Source organism: Etheostoma cragini, chromosome 1 (assembly GCF_013103735.1).
Source record: "Etheostoma cragini isolate CJK2018 chromosome 1, CSU_Ecrag_1.0, whole genome shotgun sequence".
Taxonomy (NCBI): domain Eukaryota; kingdom Metazoa; phylum Chordata; class Actinopteri; order Perciformes; family Percidae; genus Etheostoma; species Etheostoma cragini.
Window position 1 is genome coordinate 28,284,246 of NC_048407.1, and position 18,629 is coordinate 28,302,874.

The window sequence follows — 18,629 nt, forward strand, 5'->3', positions numbered from 1 at the left end:
GTTACAGAATAACTAATTGCATTCTACAAATAATCGCCCAGAACTATTTATTACCATGCATTAGATGTTTATTACAAAAAACTCATTAGACTGGACCATTTAGAATATGTGCAACAATATGGGCACATTTATAATATTTTTCCTGAGCAAACGTTTCCGGAGTAACAGATGTTCTGTCAAACCACACAGTAATTAATATTTTTGTGGCACACTCTCTGCATGGAAGTAAATATATCAAAAAGACAGCAACAACACGTGGAAATTGGAAGTCATGTGCCTTTCATTTAACCTATAAATGATGGTGCGATTCTTTAGCCATTTAAAACTACTAAAACCCCCCACTAAAGATCAAACAATGTACAATGGGAGTGAATACACCTGCATATTTAAAGGGTCAGTTCACTTAAATCACATACAATGCAGTATATTTTATTTAGCAAAGTCTTGAGAGCTCTGCCTCTGAGATATCACCTGCGAACCCAGTATAATAGATGTTAAGGGAATTTTGTTGTGATGCTTAAAGCATTTAGAAATATTTGGAAAACTCGGCAGCAACACATCTTCCCCATCTTCTACATTCAGTAGAAAATAGTTTCTAACAAAATCTGCTGATAGTTAGGTAGTTGCCAATTCAGGGAGCTAAGACTGCTCAGCATGAAGAGCCTTTTAGGCCTTTATGCCGCTTCAAATCAGCAAGTCAGTACATTGAGAAAAGCACATTTTATCCTGTGCAAATAATAATATAAAAACAAATACAGACATGGGTGCCACATTTCTTGATCACAAGGTGCCTAAGTACTGTGGTGAATAGTGTACAGTGAGATTTTTCTTATCCATGTAAATGTCTACAGTTTTGATAGCTGTCTTCTAATTAAGCAATATTTTACACAGTAATTAGCGTAGTACAACAGTGCACAATAGTGATTCAGATGCATTTACTTACTTACTATTGTAATGTATACACATGTATTGTATGTTTAAAAGCTTTACTCATTAATTTCGTCATTGTGCCAGGATGTATTGTTGTTCCTCTTACACAGTGTTGGTGTGGATTAATTAAACACAAATTAAGCATAAAACTCAAAAAACCTGAGGAAATCTGAAATTATTAAAAGAAAACTGAAGCATATAATGTAATTAGCTCCCGGATTTAAGTGAACGTCAATCAAAGGCATATCTTGGAATTGCTTAATGGGATGTTGAAATATCCTCTTCCAGCGTGTGGCACGGAAGGCAAGCACTAATTAGTATGAATGACGAGTGCTAAGATGACTAATGCTGCTGAGGACAGATTTTAATTGAGAATCACATAATGAAGTGTCCTGCAGATTTTTCAGTATGCAGTCCTTGTTCCTTATTGGTCCACACAGGCCTAAGACTTGTAATAAAACAGCCAACAGCAACAACAAGGTTGTCTACTTAGTACACATGTCTATTATTATCCAAGCAAGTCAATTTATTTTGTCTGCAACTCTTGGGGAGGGTAACCATATTTTATTTACTGACTAAATTGAATATGCCTTTTGTTATGTTTCAACTCAACACAATATGAATATTAAAGAGGAAGGGAGAAATTACAATTCAGAACACCCAACATCATATACTGCTGATGACATTTGGTAAAGTATACCTACTAGCAGTCTTTAAATGCACAATATGTCCATGAATTCAAAACAAACAGCGGCTGGCATTAATTGTTTTACACATGTTCAGATTTGATTCAACAGTGAAAATGATACCGCAAGTCCAGTAAGGATAAAATGAATGTAGTTCACCTTAATGTCTAATCTCCCTTATCATTACTGAGAAGTGTCATATAGGTAATGGCCCCCAAGAGCTTGACATAAAACGCAAACAAAGTGGTTGGAAGGAGGGAATATGGGTGAGGTTAATTGGTGGGGGCTATAACCATTTCAGGATGAGATATTATAATCCAATCCACTTTACTTGTATAGCACATTTGACAAACACAAAGTTACCAAAGTGCTGCACAGAAACTCAAACATACAAAACAATTAATGTCAAATATTGTAAAACAAAATAAGAGCATCTGGTTTAAAAAGATAAAAAATAGATAAAAATAATAAATACTAAAATACAATAAAACAGTGAGAGCCATCAGAGGACCACACAACTCACATGGAGTTAAAAGCCAAAGAATAAAAATGTGTCTTAAGACGAGACTTAAAACACTCAACTGTTGGGGCTGTCCGGACATGGAGGGGCAGAGCATTCCAGAGTTTAGGTCCAACCACAGAAAAGGCCCTGTCCCCCGAGTTTTAAGTCTCGTCTTTGGGACCACAAGCTGTATTATTATAAGATGCTAGCTGCTGTATATGTAGCATGCAAAGGACTGTCAAACACACCAGTGTCTCAGGTTGCGATTATCACTGGTCAAGCCAGAAGAGTGCCCAGTGCCCTGCTATTTGAATGGGCAACGATTCTGACGTAGACGTTAAACTGTCTACTGTCTTGTTTTTAAAATAGAAAAGGACATTTTGGCCACTACTGTATTGCTAGCTAGCCACCATCAGAACAGCAGATTCAGCAGGTTTGTTTTAGCCTCCACTGCTGCACATTCCAGCAGTCAGTTGCTGGACTGTGCAGTAATGGTGTATAAAGCAGTATTAATACATCTTTGGCCACTTGGGGGCCAGATGGACAAGCTGTTAATCCTAGGGTGGGGGGAAAAATCGATTCAGCATATTATGGCGATATTTTCCATTGCAATACTGTATCGATATACAGATGCCAAGTATCGATCTATTATTATACATGTGTTAGTCAGTTTGTCTGCCTGACAATCCCATTTCGCTAAAACAGCAGAAATGTTTGAAGTTGGAAAAAAAAGTAATATATTGCAATAAATCTCAGAACATGCAATATGTTTAAAATTGTGGCAATATTTTGTTTTGACACAAGTATCTTGATGCTATTGTATCTCTGGTAATTCTTACCTCTAGAAAATAAAACACTGACACAACATTACAGCATAACATAGTTGATAAAGCAAACATGTTAACTAATATTTACATATTTACACAACCAGCAGACACAGATCAGATCTTTTTAGCTCCGTTTTACTCTCCACCAACTCCTGAAGGCAAATTTATAGTTATATAGTTATAAAGCTGCCTCATGCTCTATATGTTTACCAGATAGTAGCTAACTTTGTCTGCAAGCCATTTGGTGCTAAGCAGCATACAGTGGCTGTATCAGAGCATTTTCAACAAAAAATAGCCTGCTTTGTTTTTGATGAGAGCTGAGAGTAAAGTTGCAGGCGGTTAAACTGAAATGATCGGCTGAACAATAGATGCTAAAATACTCTATAGAATTGAGGGAGCAGCAGAGTCAGTTATCATCTTTCATTTCACTTTCACTTAGTCAGTTTCTATAATATTTATTTAATATTAATACAAGACTTTTTTTTAAATCTTATTAGCAAATACTGTTTCATACAGCACATGCATACTGATACTGTGTAGGTAACCCTGATTCACCTCACAGAACTTGCCTGAACTATTTAATTGATCACATTTTGTTAGAGCATAATTATTATCATATTTCATATGGGGCCTGTATTCAGAACAGTGAGGGAAGTTGAAAGTTAGTATTGTTATGGTTTGCTGTGAGGTTTGGAGTGTGTTATCCTCACATGTTTTCAGTGTATTGCTGCAGGCCACTGTCTATCTCTGAGAGGGTTTCAGACTTAAATTTGTTAGTGATGAGTGTGTGTCTGTGTGTTGTAAGTCTCGGTGGAGTGGCTGTTCGCTAACACTCCACAGAAACAGCCTTGCAGTCTTGCAACTGTGCTCTTCTTTTAAATTCTAATGGTGTGTATGATGTGTTTTATTCTGAGAAGAAAACACTTCATGCTCTGAATTCAATAAAAGTTGTCTTTATCTTGGTTATATTGTGCTTCTTGAAAGAAAAGTTTTTTTTGCTATTTATATATTTTTTTTAACTATTACCCTTTACAAGGAACAGAAGCTATGTTTTTTCTGTGGAACAAAAAGTGTAGAGGCAGTTAATTAACCCTTTTACATGGTTGACTGAGTAACAATAATAAGTGATTGTGCAGGGACACTGCAAGTCAAGGTAAAGTCAACTCATGAAGTCAGCAGTGCCTGAGTCCGACAAAAAAAAGTGCCAGTACCCTGATTCAGTGGTTGCATGACATGATGATCGCCTGTGCATCTTGGATATATTTACATTCATACATAGATCTTAAAGCGGTGACCCCAAATCGTCAATAATTTCTATGATTTGATCTAAAGAGCCTGATTTGACAGCCAATCTCAAAGTTAAATCTTTACAGTGTCTGAAGATTTGATTAATTTATGTATGAAACACAGGATCATTCCATTCAGGCTATATGGAGGTGATGATGAATGTCTGATTTGACATTTAATTGCCTGTTTTTACCCACTGAATCATGATATACATACTGTATATTCTATTTTTGTATAAAGATCAGCCTAGTAATAATACTGTTAATAACAATTGGAAGTAGGGATACTCATGTGGACAAAAACAAGAAGTGCCGGTACCCAGTACTGGTGAGTACTAGCCTCTTTTAGGCACTGGTTGTCAGTGTTGTTCAGTCTCTAATGAACAAACCAAAACTCGTTAGGCAAATGTAAAAAAAAAAGTCAAAGTGCCACCACTTTTACTGACACAGTATTTGTCAATTTCAAATAAGGCGTTACGAACATTCAAAGACTTTGCAGAAATTAAAGATCACTTAAAAACACTTTTTCCAACTAATATTCAGTCCATACAATCACTAGTCTGTGCTACAGCTCTTAGCGAAACACAGTCTTTGATCTCATTGTTACAGAGTATTAATCATCAAGTAATTGATGGTTCAACTGCAGATATTTTAACAGCTTTCATTGCCACATTTTAACAGAAAATTGTACTTCTGTTATCTTTTACTCACCAACTAATATTTGAATGTTTACTCTTAAACAGTTCAGCTACTTCCACGGACATTTTAACTGATGTTGCTGCATACATAATCTCGCATTGCCAGACCTTCCTCCACAGCGTTGGGGAGGAGGGTCTGGCTAGTCCACATAGCATTCTGGGATGGGAGTAAAACATACTCTGGTTTATTGTCATTTCTTTAAACCAATCACAATCCTCTTGGGCGGCGCTAAGCCCCTATTACAGTGCCTCTGCAAATTAGCATTGGGAAGGAACTTGTTTTTGTGGAAAGTGCTCGTTCAAAAGTTGTTATAGTTGGACAGTTGGCCTAAAAAGAGGGATATCTGGACGAATTTCCGGCGGCACTGGAGCGCCGATGATGTAGACCACTGCGTACATGCAGTAAGACCTACCACTTTAAAGCTTTAGTGTGTACATTTGTGAAATTATTGAACATTACATTCAAGCCATTGCCAAATGATTTGTTACATAGCTAATTAAGACCATCTCAACACAACTCTTACTGTATTTCTTAACATGGCTATGTTCAGAAGATTGTGTCGTCCGATAACTTTCCCACCCACAAACTTGAGTGAATACAATTAATATTCAAATGATTAATTTAAATAATAATTAATTTGACTTCTGAAGAGTCCATCCTGTTTTTTTAATCCTCAGTGTCTCCTTGGCTACTAGCAACTGTGTGAAGGAGCAGGGGGTCATGTAGGATTAGACAATTTGACGCCGTTGTTTTCAACAGAGACCAGTGAAGGCCATTAGAAGCACTTCTCCGGTGATAACTGAGCGTAACTGCGCAGCCTCTAACTGAGCTTGACGACGTAGATGTGACGTGAGCAACCTGTCTGAAAGTTGTAAGTCTTCTGGTAGCTGTGCCAAGAGAAATCAGAGTCATTCCAAATCTTGTAGAGACGGAGGATGGTTATATGTTAGGAAGTAACTTTGATACATAGGCTAATTCTTGCTAACTAAAATGCTAGTGAACATTAGTAATTAAACTTAAACAACTGATGTAAGCCGAAAATTCCTGTGAGCTTAGCCTGTACTGTTTGGTAATTCATCTACTATGTGAAAGTAAGTCACGTGGTTATGACACAATTGTTAGAGTATTTTTATAAAAACATCTGCTACGGAGCCATAACATAAGTTATAAAGTAATGGAGCCTTTTATAAGTTGTTGTGTTTCTTTAGAAATAAGCAATGGACCAATGCAGTCTTTAAACGCTTCAAATGTAAAGTTGTTCATTGTCAAATTGACGTCAAAATGAAAGGCAGTCAATGGAATGCTAACGGCGGGTGAGTACTAGGTAGCATAAAAATGGCGCCATAGTAGCTACGCTTAAGGGAGGCTGGCTTACCCCTTTGTATCATTTGGACGCGCATACAGTTTTGTTGTCATTACTTAGAATTCCTCATGGGGGTGACACTACGCACCACAGCTTTTACAAGTTACAGTGAAGTTCAACTGGCATTTCAACTGCTTTCATTTTTCTTAGTTTTCAGCTGCCAATATAACTACTTTTAGTGGTTATACCAACATCTACTGCTTTTCTCTCTTATTGTTTAACTAAGAGTTAATCTGCTTTCAGTGATTACACTTTAGCTGACACTCACAGATTAATTGATCATGAGTTTAGCTCCTGTTAGGGCTTGAACTTCAACTGAATCTTTAATTCCTTTCAGCACTTTTAATTGATACTTTACTCAGCGTTTACGTTTGAATTATTACATTGACTGTATTCAAGTCTTACACTTCAACTTCATCTTCTTTCAACATGCCCTATTCATCTTGTTTCACTAATTGTGAAATCTGTCTGTAATTCCACTATTTCAAACAAATCATTCTGGCTGCAAGCACACTTCTTTCTCCAGAGATTTTAGCCCATTCTAATTCTAAATTGTTTAATACTAAAATAAATTGAAATTAAAAGTAGGTTTACTTTTAATTTCAATTTATTAAAGTGATATGTTGGTTATTTAAAACAAAACACTACACAATTCGTCACTATTTGTATCCCTTCCTATATGCTAAAATCATGCTACTAACTGATAACTGGGTTCAGCTTGATGTATGCATGTCAGTGTTTCAATAAGTGTCTGCCTATAAATTTAACGCCACTTTTAGCTCGAGCACTCATATTTTCTCCATGGGTGCTGGTGTTAGTAATTATAATAGCTCTGAGCATGACAAGTACCTGTGCAATAAATCAAACATGATTAAAAACACAAAATTGTCTTCGGTAGAACTTCAGTGACAAACATCAGACTGCAGCAATTTGTGAAGATGTCGCACATTAACAGAATCACACACTTAACATGAAGGGGATCGTACAGTAAATAAAGATTATTATGTTAATTCATTATTTTGCATTTATTACTCTTTTGTACCTTCATATAATTACTCTGCACCACTTTAATTGAATCTGCAGGAGCAGAAGCAAGCAGAAGATAATTTGTTTTCACGTTACCAAATGGTTCCAGTGTTGTCTGTTGGCTGAGGGGAAATTACATATGGTAGAAAAGCATAATTCATCTGGCTGAGACACTGAGACCCAACCATCAGAAAATAAATTAATTCCGCTCCCTGGCTGCACAGCCAAACAACATTAAAAACAGGAATAAATACTAACAACAGCAACCAAAATACACACAGCACACTTGTGTCATATTGAAAATCAAATATCCAATAACCAGGCTGAATTGGGAATGTAGACGAGCTTGCTTATCTGATATGTGGTGTGTGGGAGACTGTGTGGGTTTTTTGTATCTGTCTGCATGTGCAAGAGTGAATGAGATTTGATTGGGTGTGTAGTATGTGAAGGCATTGCTTCGTTATGCATGCAAGAGCTACTATCAAACAGGAACATGACAAATGGTTTGCATATGCATCAATGTGTCCATAATTACAAAGTAGATTTCTTGGCGACTATCATGGATTGTTGACCATCTTTAAGCAAGCACTGGAGAGCGTTCAAATGAGGATTATCTCCTCCAGCACAGCACAGCAGAGTTTAGCACTGTATGTAATTGATTAAGCTTGCGTATTACATGCCAACACACATCCCACTTGCATAGTGGTTTCTTCTGTCTCAAAACAAGTGATTAAAAGCACCCTCATCTAGGAGAAATAATATCTGAAAAAGTAAAGAAATAAAGTATGATATGCTTTACATGAAGAAAACGTTATTTATATTACATAGAGAGTTACAAAAAAATCCACTATTAAGTTAGTATAAACGTATAATTCATAATTATCTGGCACATGTGACCTATATTTCTTTTGTGTCTGCTGATTTGTATTATAATTCCCAGAGCACAGGGATAATTTGACCCTGAAGAAGATTATATGCATTTTCAGGTTCATACTTGTATTTGTTGTTTCTACCAGAACATGTTAACATGATTTGATGTTCAAAAACACTTTATTTTTCTCATAATGTCAATGGCTGCTGCATCCTCTTTTGAAGTCCCTGTCTCTTTAAGCACCCCCATATATTTACCTGATTATATGAATCTTTGCCCATGAACATCCGTCATTGTAACATTATGTCATTAAATGTACAAGAAAAGCACAAACTGAACTAGAACTCCAAGCAGTTCTGACCGGGGTGCAAGCCTCATTGCGCCAGTCGTCCCGACGCAAGTCGGCATTGGCAAACCAGGGAGCTTGCGAAAGCAGAACCCAAAGCGTAACGTGGGGAGGCAAACGTCACGGAACATCGAGAAGTGTGAGCCGCAAGGTCGGCGGCACAGTGCCTTTGTAAATATCCCAGAGTCCTAAAGGATTTTTGACAACCTCTGGTCTGTCTGATTTCATTTTCTATAAAAGCTTGTAAAACATCAACCCAGTTGTTCGTAATCCATCTATGAACATCATTTCTTTTTAAGAATCATCACAGGTTTGGTGTTGATAGACCTTACTGTGGATTTATTTATTGCAATTCCAAATTTCCCATTCAATTGCATTGAGTTTTTAGACCAAACCAATAAACGTTGATTATAGCGCCCCCTAATGGACAGACTTTGCCAAATTTGGTGCAGAGCATCTGAGTGGGATTTGAAACACTACCATCAAGTTCTCTGCTGATAATATAATATAATATATGTTTGGTAGCTTGCCAGGGAAAATTTGATTGGTCGTCAAATGCGCAAATACTTAACGTAGCAAAATCTGTGGATAAATATTTTTGTCATCTGGAGATGCTACATACCAGGTTTAGTGCAGATCTGTTGCACGGCCTAGGACAAGTTTGAAAAAGTTAGTTTTGTGCTTAGTGTAATATTGCAAAAAAACACGTGGAGCAGAAATGGGCGTGGCCTTTATCAGGTAAATCAGCTTGATTCAGTCATATCATCATTCAAGTTTTTAATGTACGATGTGTAATGTGGGAGTCATAGGCAAAAACATGTTTGACGCCATTATAGTGCCCCCTAGTAATCCACATGTGTAGTTTTTGGTAAGTCAGGTCAACTACCCATTGTGCATCTACCCTATTAATTTAAGGTAATTCAATTCAGTGTAAGTGGTTAATCCAAACGTGGGTCCCACAGGCCACGCCCACTTTGACCAATCAGTACACCACTTCAAGGACCGCTTCATGAGTGGCCCTAGATGATACCCATCAAAATTTGTTTTAGTGCCTCTCAGGGTCCTACCAAGGCATAATCTAAAGTTTGGCTTTGACAGAATTAATGTTGGCTAAAATGTGGCAAAGTTGGTGTTTTCATAATTAGCTAGGAAAATGTGTTTGTGCGTAATATGCAAAAGTTTTATTCTATAAAAAATATTTTTTGCTACGTCGGTCTGAAGATGATATGGGCCATGTTTCGTGAAGAAAAGGGTTTTCTCACGGTCTAAGAGGAGTTTGGAAAAGTTGGTTTGTTAAATCGAGATTTTTCACGCATAAAAGTGTAGGCGGAAATGGGCGTGACCTTTATCACGAGATTCAGTTGGGTCCAGGGAACGCGTGGATATGTTGTTTTTAAATGTCCGATGTCCAGTTTGGGAGTTAAAGGGCCAAACATGTTTTTATGCTATCCCGCCACCTATTGTTGTAAGTGGGTCAATTATGCGCCTGAGGTCCTTGCGGAGTTTCGGACCAGTCCTGAAAATGGCACACCGCCACCATGTACAGTTTAGGCTGTAGCATGAGTTTTACGTGGAGAAGATTAATAATGGAGGATGAGATGGAGGGGGAATATGCTTAGAAAAACAAGCTTTGGTACTGCGGTTCCTAGCCCCTCAGGCTTGGACCCCTGAAAAGGACAAAACAAGAAGTAGAGGTTGTGTCTGAGATACATTTTGTATTAAATGAAGGTAAAAGTACTCCCAATTGAACATACATAAGCTACAGGTATTGTATTTACAAAACAACATATCATTATACGTACATCATTCTAATTTGTATGGTGATAAGCGGTTTAAACAGGTCCATTGAGAACTTACAACTAACAAGTCCTAGATAATTGTATTGAAAAGATGGTATAAGAGCATCAAATCCTGGTGCAAAGGCATCCATGATGCGTGCACCATGCCCTGTCTAAGCCCTCTCTCAAGGTTTTCAGAAATGCAATAACTTCAAACAGAATATGCAATAAGTCTTCAAGACATTATTTAAACTTTTGTAAACAGAAAAGAGGCAGAAACAACGAATATCATAACATAATATTTTTTGGATGCTCTATTACTCATTTTAACTTTCACAAAACAGTGTGATTGCATTACAGGCCTTGAGGTACAAAGTAATACCATAAGCAGTCTGCCAACTGTATCCAATTAAAAAGAACTTCTTATTTTCTAACTATAGACCCTGGTACTTCCTGCTGACAGTGAAGAAGTGGTGACCTTGAGACATCGCAGATTATTTTAATGGGAGAATATATATGATTAATCAGTTTGAGGATGTTCACTTCAACAGAATGTACCATCTTTGATTATAGCAAAAAAACACATTTTGACATATTTCAAAGCAGATGTGTAATGTCAATTGAAGAAAATCTAACATTTGCAGACAAATATGACACAACCGTAAAGCTATGCTTATGTATTCCCAGGGCCGGTAGCTTTAATTTTCATGTTTATTCTGACCTTCTCTCTGGAGAGCTGAATGTGACAGGTTAATGAAAAGACTCTTATTGTGTGCTTACAATACAAGGGGGAGGTAGGCATCAAATCCCCCCAATTTATTTGTGAAATTCTGCTTTCTGGTTATTTGCATTGCTAGTACAATTGGTGTTAGAAATCAACAGCGTGCTTGGTAATAATAATGGGCCTTTTTTCCTTTTCATTTTGACATGTAGCAGGGAAAGCACATGTCACAATTAATAGCATTATGGCTATGTGTTCCATTCAAAGTTGCATGTTTCAAGGTTTTGGCATTGTGCATGCTGTTTCACTGACATGACTTACTGGGAGGGCTGCTAGATTATAGAAAAAAATCACAATCATAGTTATTTTGGTCAATATTACAATCACGATTATTTAACAAGATTACCTATTGACTTTTGGAAAGATGTTTATTGAATTTTAAAAAACATATTCAAAAAGTTAAATCAAAAGTGAAAACACCTTGAATTGTGAAATTTCCCTTAATACGTTTTTCTGTTGAACTTTTTGAACTCCCCTTCAGATTCAAGACAAAACAAGAGTTTTTTTGGCAAAATAACAGTTTTCTTAAACATTTTATTTTTGTGATTATTAGGAGCAAAAATCTAAATTTGATTAATTAACTAACTAACTGGGACCCTTTAAAGGTGTAGTGGGTAGTTTTTGTCTCCCCCCCCCATTAAGGAATTCTAAGTGATTACAACAAAATTGTCAGAGCATTCACATGATACAAGCCTTCCGTGATCATGCACCACCACCCCTCATCCGCACAGTTGCTAGTAACCAAGGAGGACAGAGAAGATTAAAAAAACATGATGGACTCTTTGGAGGAGGTAATTAGCATCGCTCAAATTTCTGCACGCAGGACACCATTTTTTGAACGTATGAATACAGAGTGATTTTTGTGAAGCTGATAGTCTTAATTAGCTTTGTATCAGCTCATTTGGCAATGGCTTGAATGTAACGGATGTCCATTACTATAAAAAAATTACACACTAATGCTTCAATGTAAGAAGCTGTTATGAATGTTATTTATTGCACATTTCCTGCTATGTGGAGTCAAAATGTCTGCTGTAAAAGAGTTCTACTAAAGATTTGGGGATTTTTTTAATAAGAAACTTTCCCTACTTTAAAGGAGGTTTTGTTTAAAGTCAAACTTATCATCGCGTCTGGCATTCACACAATATGGTCTTATTACAATACAAACTGGTGTACTATTTAATTCAAGTACAATTTTATCTGAACCCAGTTTTACTTTCTATTTTATAATGACTTGCTTTGTTCACAAACCTTTCAACTGTTTCACCAGTAAACCATTAACTACTTTTACATGTTGTTTTCCCACACATGCAAAACGTCTACCTATGCTTCTGCTCAGATAGTCTTATGGTGGACTGGGATCCGCCGTGTACACCTATTCTTCCGCAGGGCTGTGAAGTAGTTTTACTCAAAAGTAATATGTCTGGTCTGCTTGTCTAGAAATTATTTCCAGTCGCCACATAAAAAGTAATACTTCCACAATTTTGTTTTTGTCCAAGAAACTAATAAGAAAACAGAGAATGGTATGGCAGTATTGTACTCAGACTGCGCACACACAGTAAGCATTTGCAGTAAAACCCAATAGTGGTGAAGTGCACATGCATGCCAGGTGGCCAGGGATAGAAAGGGGTATTTGGTATTTCCATAGAGAAAATTATGGTGAGATACTCTAGGATTTGTAATACTGGGGCAGATGTTGACATTTTTGTTCATGTCAAAAGGTGACATTGGATGGGTCCCCCATTTAATCATATTGGGACTAGCTCTGTAGCTGTCGATGGCAGTTGGGTTAACATTTTGAATCAGTGTTTTAACCAAACATCCAAACAATGCATAATGTATCATTCAAAACCGTCCAAATGAGAGGTTTGTAATGAAATCTTTTATTTTGGCACCACATGTTACCCTTATGACCAAGTATTTTAGTTTGCCCAAACTTAATTATACATTAATGAGAAAACACTTGGAAATTTCATAAGCTGTTGTAAAAACACTGTTGACACAGTCAAATGAGTATTTAGTATAGTAACATAAAACACATGCGTAACATCATGACAGTGGAAAAAAGAAATAGTGTCAAATACAGTTAGGAAAAAAACAGCCGGATGTGTTGTTTTCTCACTTAATTCTGAGCACCACCACCTCACATATTGGCTGTGGTACTTTATCATATTTTTCTTTTCTCTTTATTTTTTAAAAATTAAAAAATAGCCTAATGCTATTATCATTGCATCTGATCATGATTTATTTACAGGGGGTCTGAAACAGGGTTGTAAGCAGGGGAGATTTCTAACTGATATCATATTAGAATTGGTTAAAAGTTACAAATCCCTGCCATCTAGAGCATAAGCTACATTCAATTGTGAGCAACTTGTATTTCAAATGAATTTGTGATAAAGTATATCTAAATGATTTCACTGTCCTACAATAGAAAAAAAGTGCATCTGAATGAATGAGTAGTAGAAGTGCAGATAGTATAAGTAAACATGTACAAATTCATAACGTTTGATGATTAACACTAAATAGCTTCTGTCATTTAAGCTATTTAACTACATGTAGAGTCACACACAGACACACAACTGGGCTGTAGCCTACATTGCTAGCAACAGCTACCAATCTATTTTGACCATTAGCTGTTTGAGGTAAATAAACATATGGAATTCAGAAACATTGAACAATAGAAGAAATATAAAGTTTTAGGCCTACTTGTATATCCGGTCACTGAATAGCCATAAAACAAAAAACATTTGACATAGATTAGCCTAGATAAAATGCTTATAATCCCCATTGACTTAGACTAGAGTCACTTTAAAGTGCCCATAATATGAAAAAAATCACCTTTTCTGGGATTTAGGGTGTTATTTTGCTTTCACACGCATACAAACTTGGAACACAAAAACTACCCATGCTGTTTCGAGTGAGATAAGGGTTTCTGAGTGTCCTCTGCCTTCAGTCTCTGGGTGTTCAAAATCTGCGCGGCTTTCTACATCACTAGCCAAGATGGCCGAGACGAGGTGGCACATGCTAGCACTAGCATGCTAGCTTGTTCTCAGTGGCAAAACCCTGTTACAACACACACTAGTTCACCATAATCTACAAAAGAACCACTTGCATGTCCCTGTTCTGCAGGTATTCCACAAGTGTGCCCTCGTTTAGAAGAAGTCTCTCAGCTAATCCTGCATTGAACTGACCAAAGTTGGAGAAAGAGTTAGTTGGTTAGCTGATGTGATCTTACCTAGCTACTGTGCATGTGCGACTCCCAACAATGATTGTATTGAAGTGAGAGGTCTCACTCTTTAGCTAAAACAAGTTAGATGTCTCACTCTGTAGCTAAAACAGGGACCTAAACACACAGGGTGAAAACAGGATCTGCAGCAATGTGAAGTACAACAAAAATATGGTGTTTTTTTTAAAATGAAACCATGTAAACCTATTCTGGTACTACCTCAAAATACAATTATGAACCCTGAAAATGAACATAAAAAGGGCACTTTAAAAATTAGTGCTCAGACAAAACACAGAAAAGAATGATGTGGTAATATGGATTAAAAGAATAAAATTCACATAACATGCAAAAGAAATCCTAGTGTAATTGTAATTAGCATACGCTAATATGTCACATGGACTTACATGCAGTGTTTTCATGGGAGTGGCTTACTGTGTTTGGGGAGTGGCTGCCGTCTTCACACATTTTGCCTTGTTCATCACTACGAGAGTCCGAGCCGAGGGCTGATCTCGAACACTCAGTGCACTACATCATATCCACTAATTGCACCATCTGTGGAGTGTTGTTTTTTTCTTGTTTTACAAACCCTCCAATTGCTGTACTTAGTAGATGGGCTCGCTTAGCCTGCTAGCTTACTCCAACTGCTTCACCAACTAGTTTTCTAAGTTGGAGGAAAAAACTTCTGAGAGACACAGCGGAGGACACGGACACACTCTGAGTATTGTAGAGTTTTGACGTGCGGGCTTACTTCGTGGTTATCATTACCACTTTGTTACAGTTTTCATTTTTTGTCCCTGCGTCTGAAGGGGGGAGGAAAAGGAGGTGGACCCACACGCTCAGTCGCCGGTCTCGTGGCTTCTTTGTATACAGGAGCAGCTGTGTGTAAATGCATGGGCACACAGCGTCTACTGCTGCTTGACGGACAGCCTATTCGGCTCAGTCCAACATTCATGTGGGCTTCCTCAGAGATGAAGCGGCTGAACCAGGTGTAGAGGAGGAATATCGGAACTTTACCAGAGCCTCCCCCCCCACACACCCCAACGCAGTGTCTCTTTCACCCCTACAAAGCTTGGGTCAGTTTTACCGCCTCTCTTTCTCCGTCTCTCTCTGTACGCTGGGATTGTAAACGGCAGAAACAAATTGATCTCCGTGTAGAGTAGGCTACAGCTACAGCTGCGCGGCTCCCTCACACATCATGGATGTAAGATTTTATCCGACTGCTGGTGGGAATTCTATTCCAGGAGAACCACCAAACCTGGATTTTGCCCACTGTTTGGGCTACTACAACTTCAATAAGGTGAGAAAGCCCTCTTGTTTTGTGCTGTAGTCTAGTGTTGTGCGTGTGTGACCACCAGTGCTGGAACCATGAGGGCGACGGAACTCCGTGCTGCTCCAGTCCTGATGAATGAAAATCTATCTGAAATGAAGTTGAATCAAAACCAACGATTTTAATTGTCTAATGAGTTGCTTCCACTTGTTTCCCTCTGTCTTTAGCCGCTAATGATGACTGTCTTTCCCGAGTTGCTTAATTAACACTGCCCTCTCCTGCCACAAACTTTGCTGGTGCGCATTAATAATGCAAATGAGAGCACAAGACAAGTGTAGTGGAACAGTGGCACTTTTGTCCAGCTCAGACCGGCCACACTGCACTGCTAAACTCACCAGAGTGATGTGATCCACAGTCATGGGCGCTGTTGGCTATACAGTTACATGTTCCTAAACATCAGTGACACGTTAGAATGTGATGAAAGTATTACACAGAGTATCAAGTGTCAAATAAAATGCTCTACTGGGCTGTGATCATGTTACAACACCCACATAAAGCAGTTAAAAATGTTTTACAAACACATTGTTTGACAATTTCTTGTGAGTTACTCTATTTCTCATTTCCCAATCATTAGACCTTTTATATAACTAGCTTCAGCACATCAGGGTTGCTGTTAACAGCTCTTGGAGATAGTCCTGGAAATTAACTTTACAGCTCTGCATAGAAACACAACCATACAGAAAGAGATATAGACAGCACACATGTTATCTGTTCAGAATGAATGCATTCATTGTCACCATTGCGCTGTAGAGCACTTATCTCAAACATGGCATCAGTAAACCCCTGACTGTCATACCCAGAGAGGCAGACACATGTACAACACAGTTTTATCAACTTGCTTCTAGGTTAAACAGCCTATCGTCTTGTAAGCATTGTTTCACAAGTCGGTGTATTCACTTTCCTACCATCTGTATACAAGCAGCCTTGTTTGTAAGCTGTGAATAAGACCATGGCTGAGGTATGACACGTGCATTAACACTCTTAACATGAGGCAGAGGTTATGTTAAAACACAGATAATAGTTTGTGATATTTTGTCAGTGAGGTAACACTTGAACTATGTGGCCCATAATCTATCAGGAGTGTGACTCCCTTGTACCACTGCAAGAAGGAACATCACTATGATAGACTAATAACACAACCGCAGTGTGCTGTTTTTACAAAGTTTAAACAATGGTATTGCCTACATCCTCCATCTTTCTCTGTCACACACACACACACACACACACACACACACACACACACACACACACACACACACACACACCACCACCCCCTTTCAAATTATTCAGCCCTATAGTGCTGTTTGCCCTTGCAATCTGATGCTGCTCAAAACAGTTACTAGGTTTGTCTCACTGTTTCATCAGCTCTTTGTCATGTGGCCAAGTTGTCATTTGTGCCCAATTTCATCATGTCTTCATCAGCCTTGACACATTTTAACTAGATTGCTTTGAATTGGTGTAAGAGACGGAGTGCGATTTTATTCCTGCTCATAAATTCCCCAGGTCAAGGGAAATTTTCCATCTGTAACAGTAATTGGCCACAATGCAAAAGGAGAGAGCGAGGAGGGTGGTGAGAAGGTAGTATCTCCACCAGTTATGCAGGAGAGAGAGATAGAGAGAGAGAGAGAGAGGCAGAGTACAAAGCATGCTTTTTATGCTAATTACAATGCCTTTACATGGCAAACACTCTTTTGCATGCATCTTCCAAATAAGCCAACAGTTTATTTGAATCAGCTCACTGAAAGGTAGCACAATGCAGAGCGATTAGTCATCCATAAGATGTTGTTCATTTTTGTTAAGTCCCACAGAACTAGTAAGACATTAAATCTTGAATCTATTATAAAGCAGTAGCGGCCCCTTCTGCAAACAGCAAAACTTCCTCCAGATTCACAGTTTTGATTTGAAACCATAGCCTCTCAAATTGCTGGCACAGGACATATTTAATTTTAATGACAACGCAGACAGAAGGGCCCAGAGGCACTTTGAGACATCAGAGATTCTTTTAAATTTACAAAAAAATCCAAACGAGTGGCACAAACTTAATTAGGTGCTGCAGTCATGACTAATGAAGCTGCCTGTTTCTTTTGGCACGGAGATGAAGGAGAAACAGCAGTGCTGGAAAGAAACATGCCACAACTTCACACAGCTGAATAATACTGTTAAAATTAATTAAAAAAAATCACTTGCTTTAATCGGGCAGAAATAAACACAAAAGTCTCCTTACAGCAATTGTAAAGTACATTACTATGAGTTTATAACATTAAACAAAGAGTTTTCAGGTGGGGGACAGGGCTGTCACTGCAGGGTCTCCTTTAGGACCGCAACTGACAATTATTTTCATAGTTGATTAATCTGTTGATGTTTTCTCGATTAATCGATTAGTTAGTTGGTCTATAAAATGTCAGAAAATGGTGAAAAATGTGGATCTGTGTTTCCCAAACGCCCAAGATGACATCCTTAAATGTCTTGTTTTGGCCACAACTCAAAGATAATCAGTTCACTGTCACAGAGCAGAGAAGAAACTAGAACCTATTCACATTTAACAAGCTGGAATAAAAAAATTTTTTTTAAACTTTTGTCTTAAAAGAATTACTCAAACCAACTATTCGATTATCAAAATAGTTTATTTAAAAGTTGCCAACTAATCGATTAATCTTTGCAGCTCTGTCTGCTGCTCTTAAAGCAGCTTTACTTAAGCTTGAGCCCCATCAGCTACGCTTAAGACCCCTACTTTAACTAATTTGGTTAATACTTCAAGTTGCATGGTTTTTAATGTACCTGTAATTATGACTCTTGGATTTACTGGCTCGTTTAAGAACACCTGGTTGTAGTCAGTAAAATGTGTAAGAGAAAAGAAATGAAAACATCAAATGAATGCATCGACATCTAGTGCTCTTTTGTCCAATTTATGTTTTTGGTGATGCGAGTGACGCGAGACAGTTGAAGTTATGTGGTTGTTCTGGGCAAACTCCTCAGTCATGCAC

The 18,629-nt window shown here is 37.8% G+C and overlaps 1 protein-coding gene across 2 annotated transcripts in view; it reads left to right on the forward strand.

The window, feature by feature from the left end:
* The first annotated feature begins 14,780 nt into the window (after positions 1-14,780).
* tox3 (TOX high mobility group box family member 3) overlaps positions 14,781-18,629 on the forward strand; it is a 41,275-nt gene continuing 37,426 nt past the window's right edge. For both annotated transcript variants that reach the window (XM_034874988.1, XM_034874996.1), the window contains exon 1: positions 14,781-15,615. In XM_034874988.1, coding sequence (XP_034730879.1) covers positions 15,514-15,615 — 102 coding nt within the window. In that variant the 5' untranslated portion in view covers positions 14,781-15,513. The remainder of the gene's footprint in view (positions 15,616-18,629) is intronic.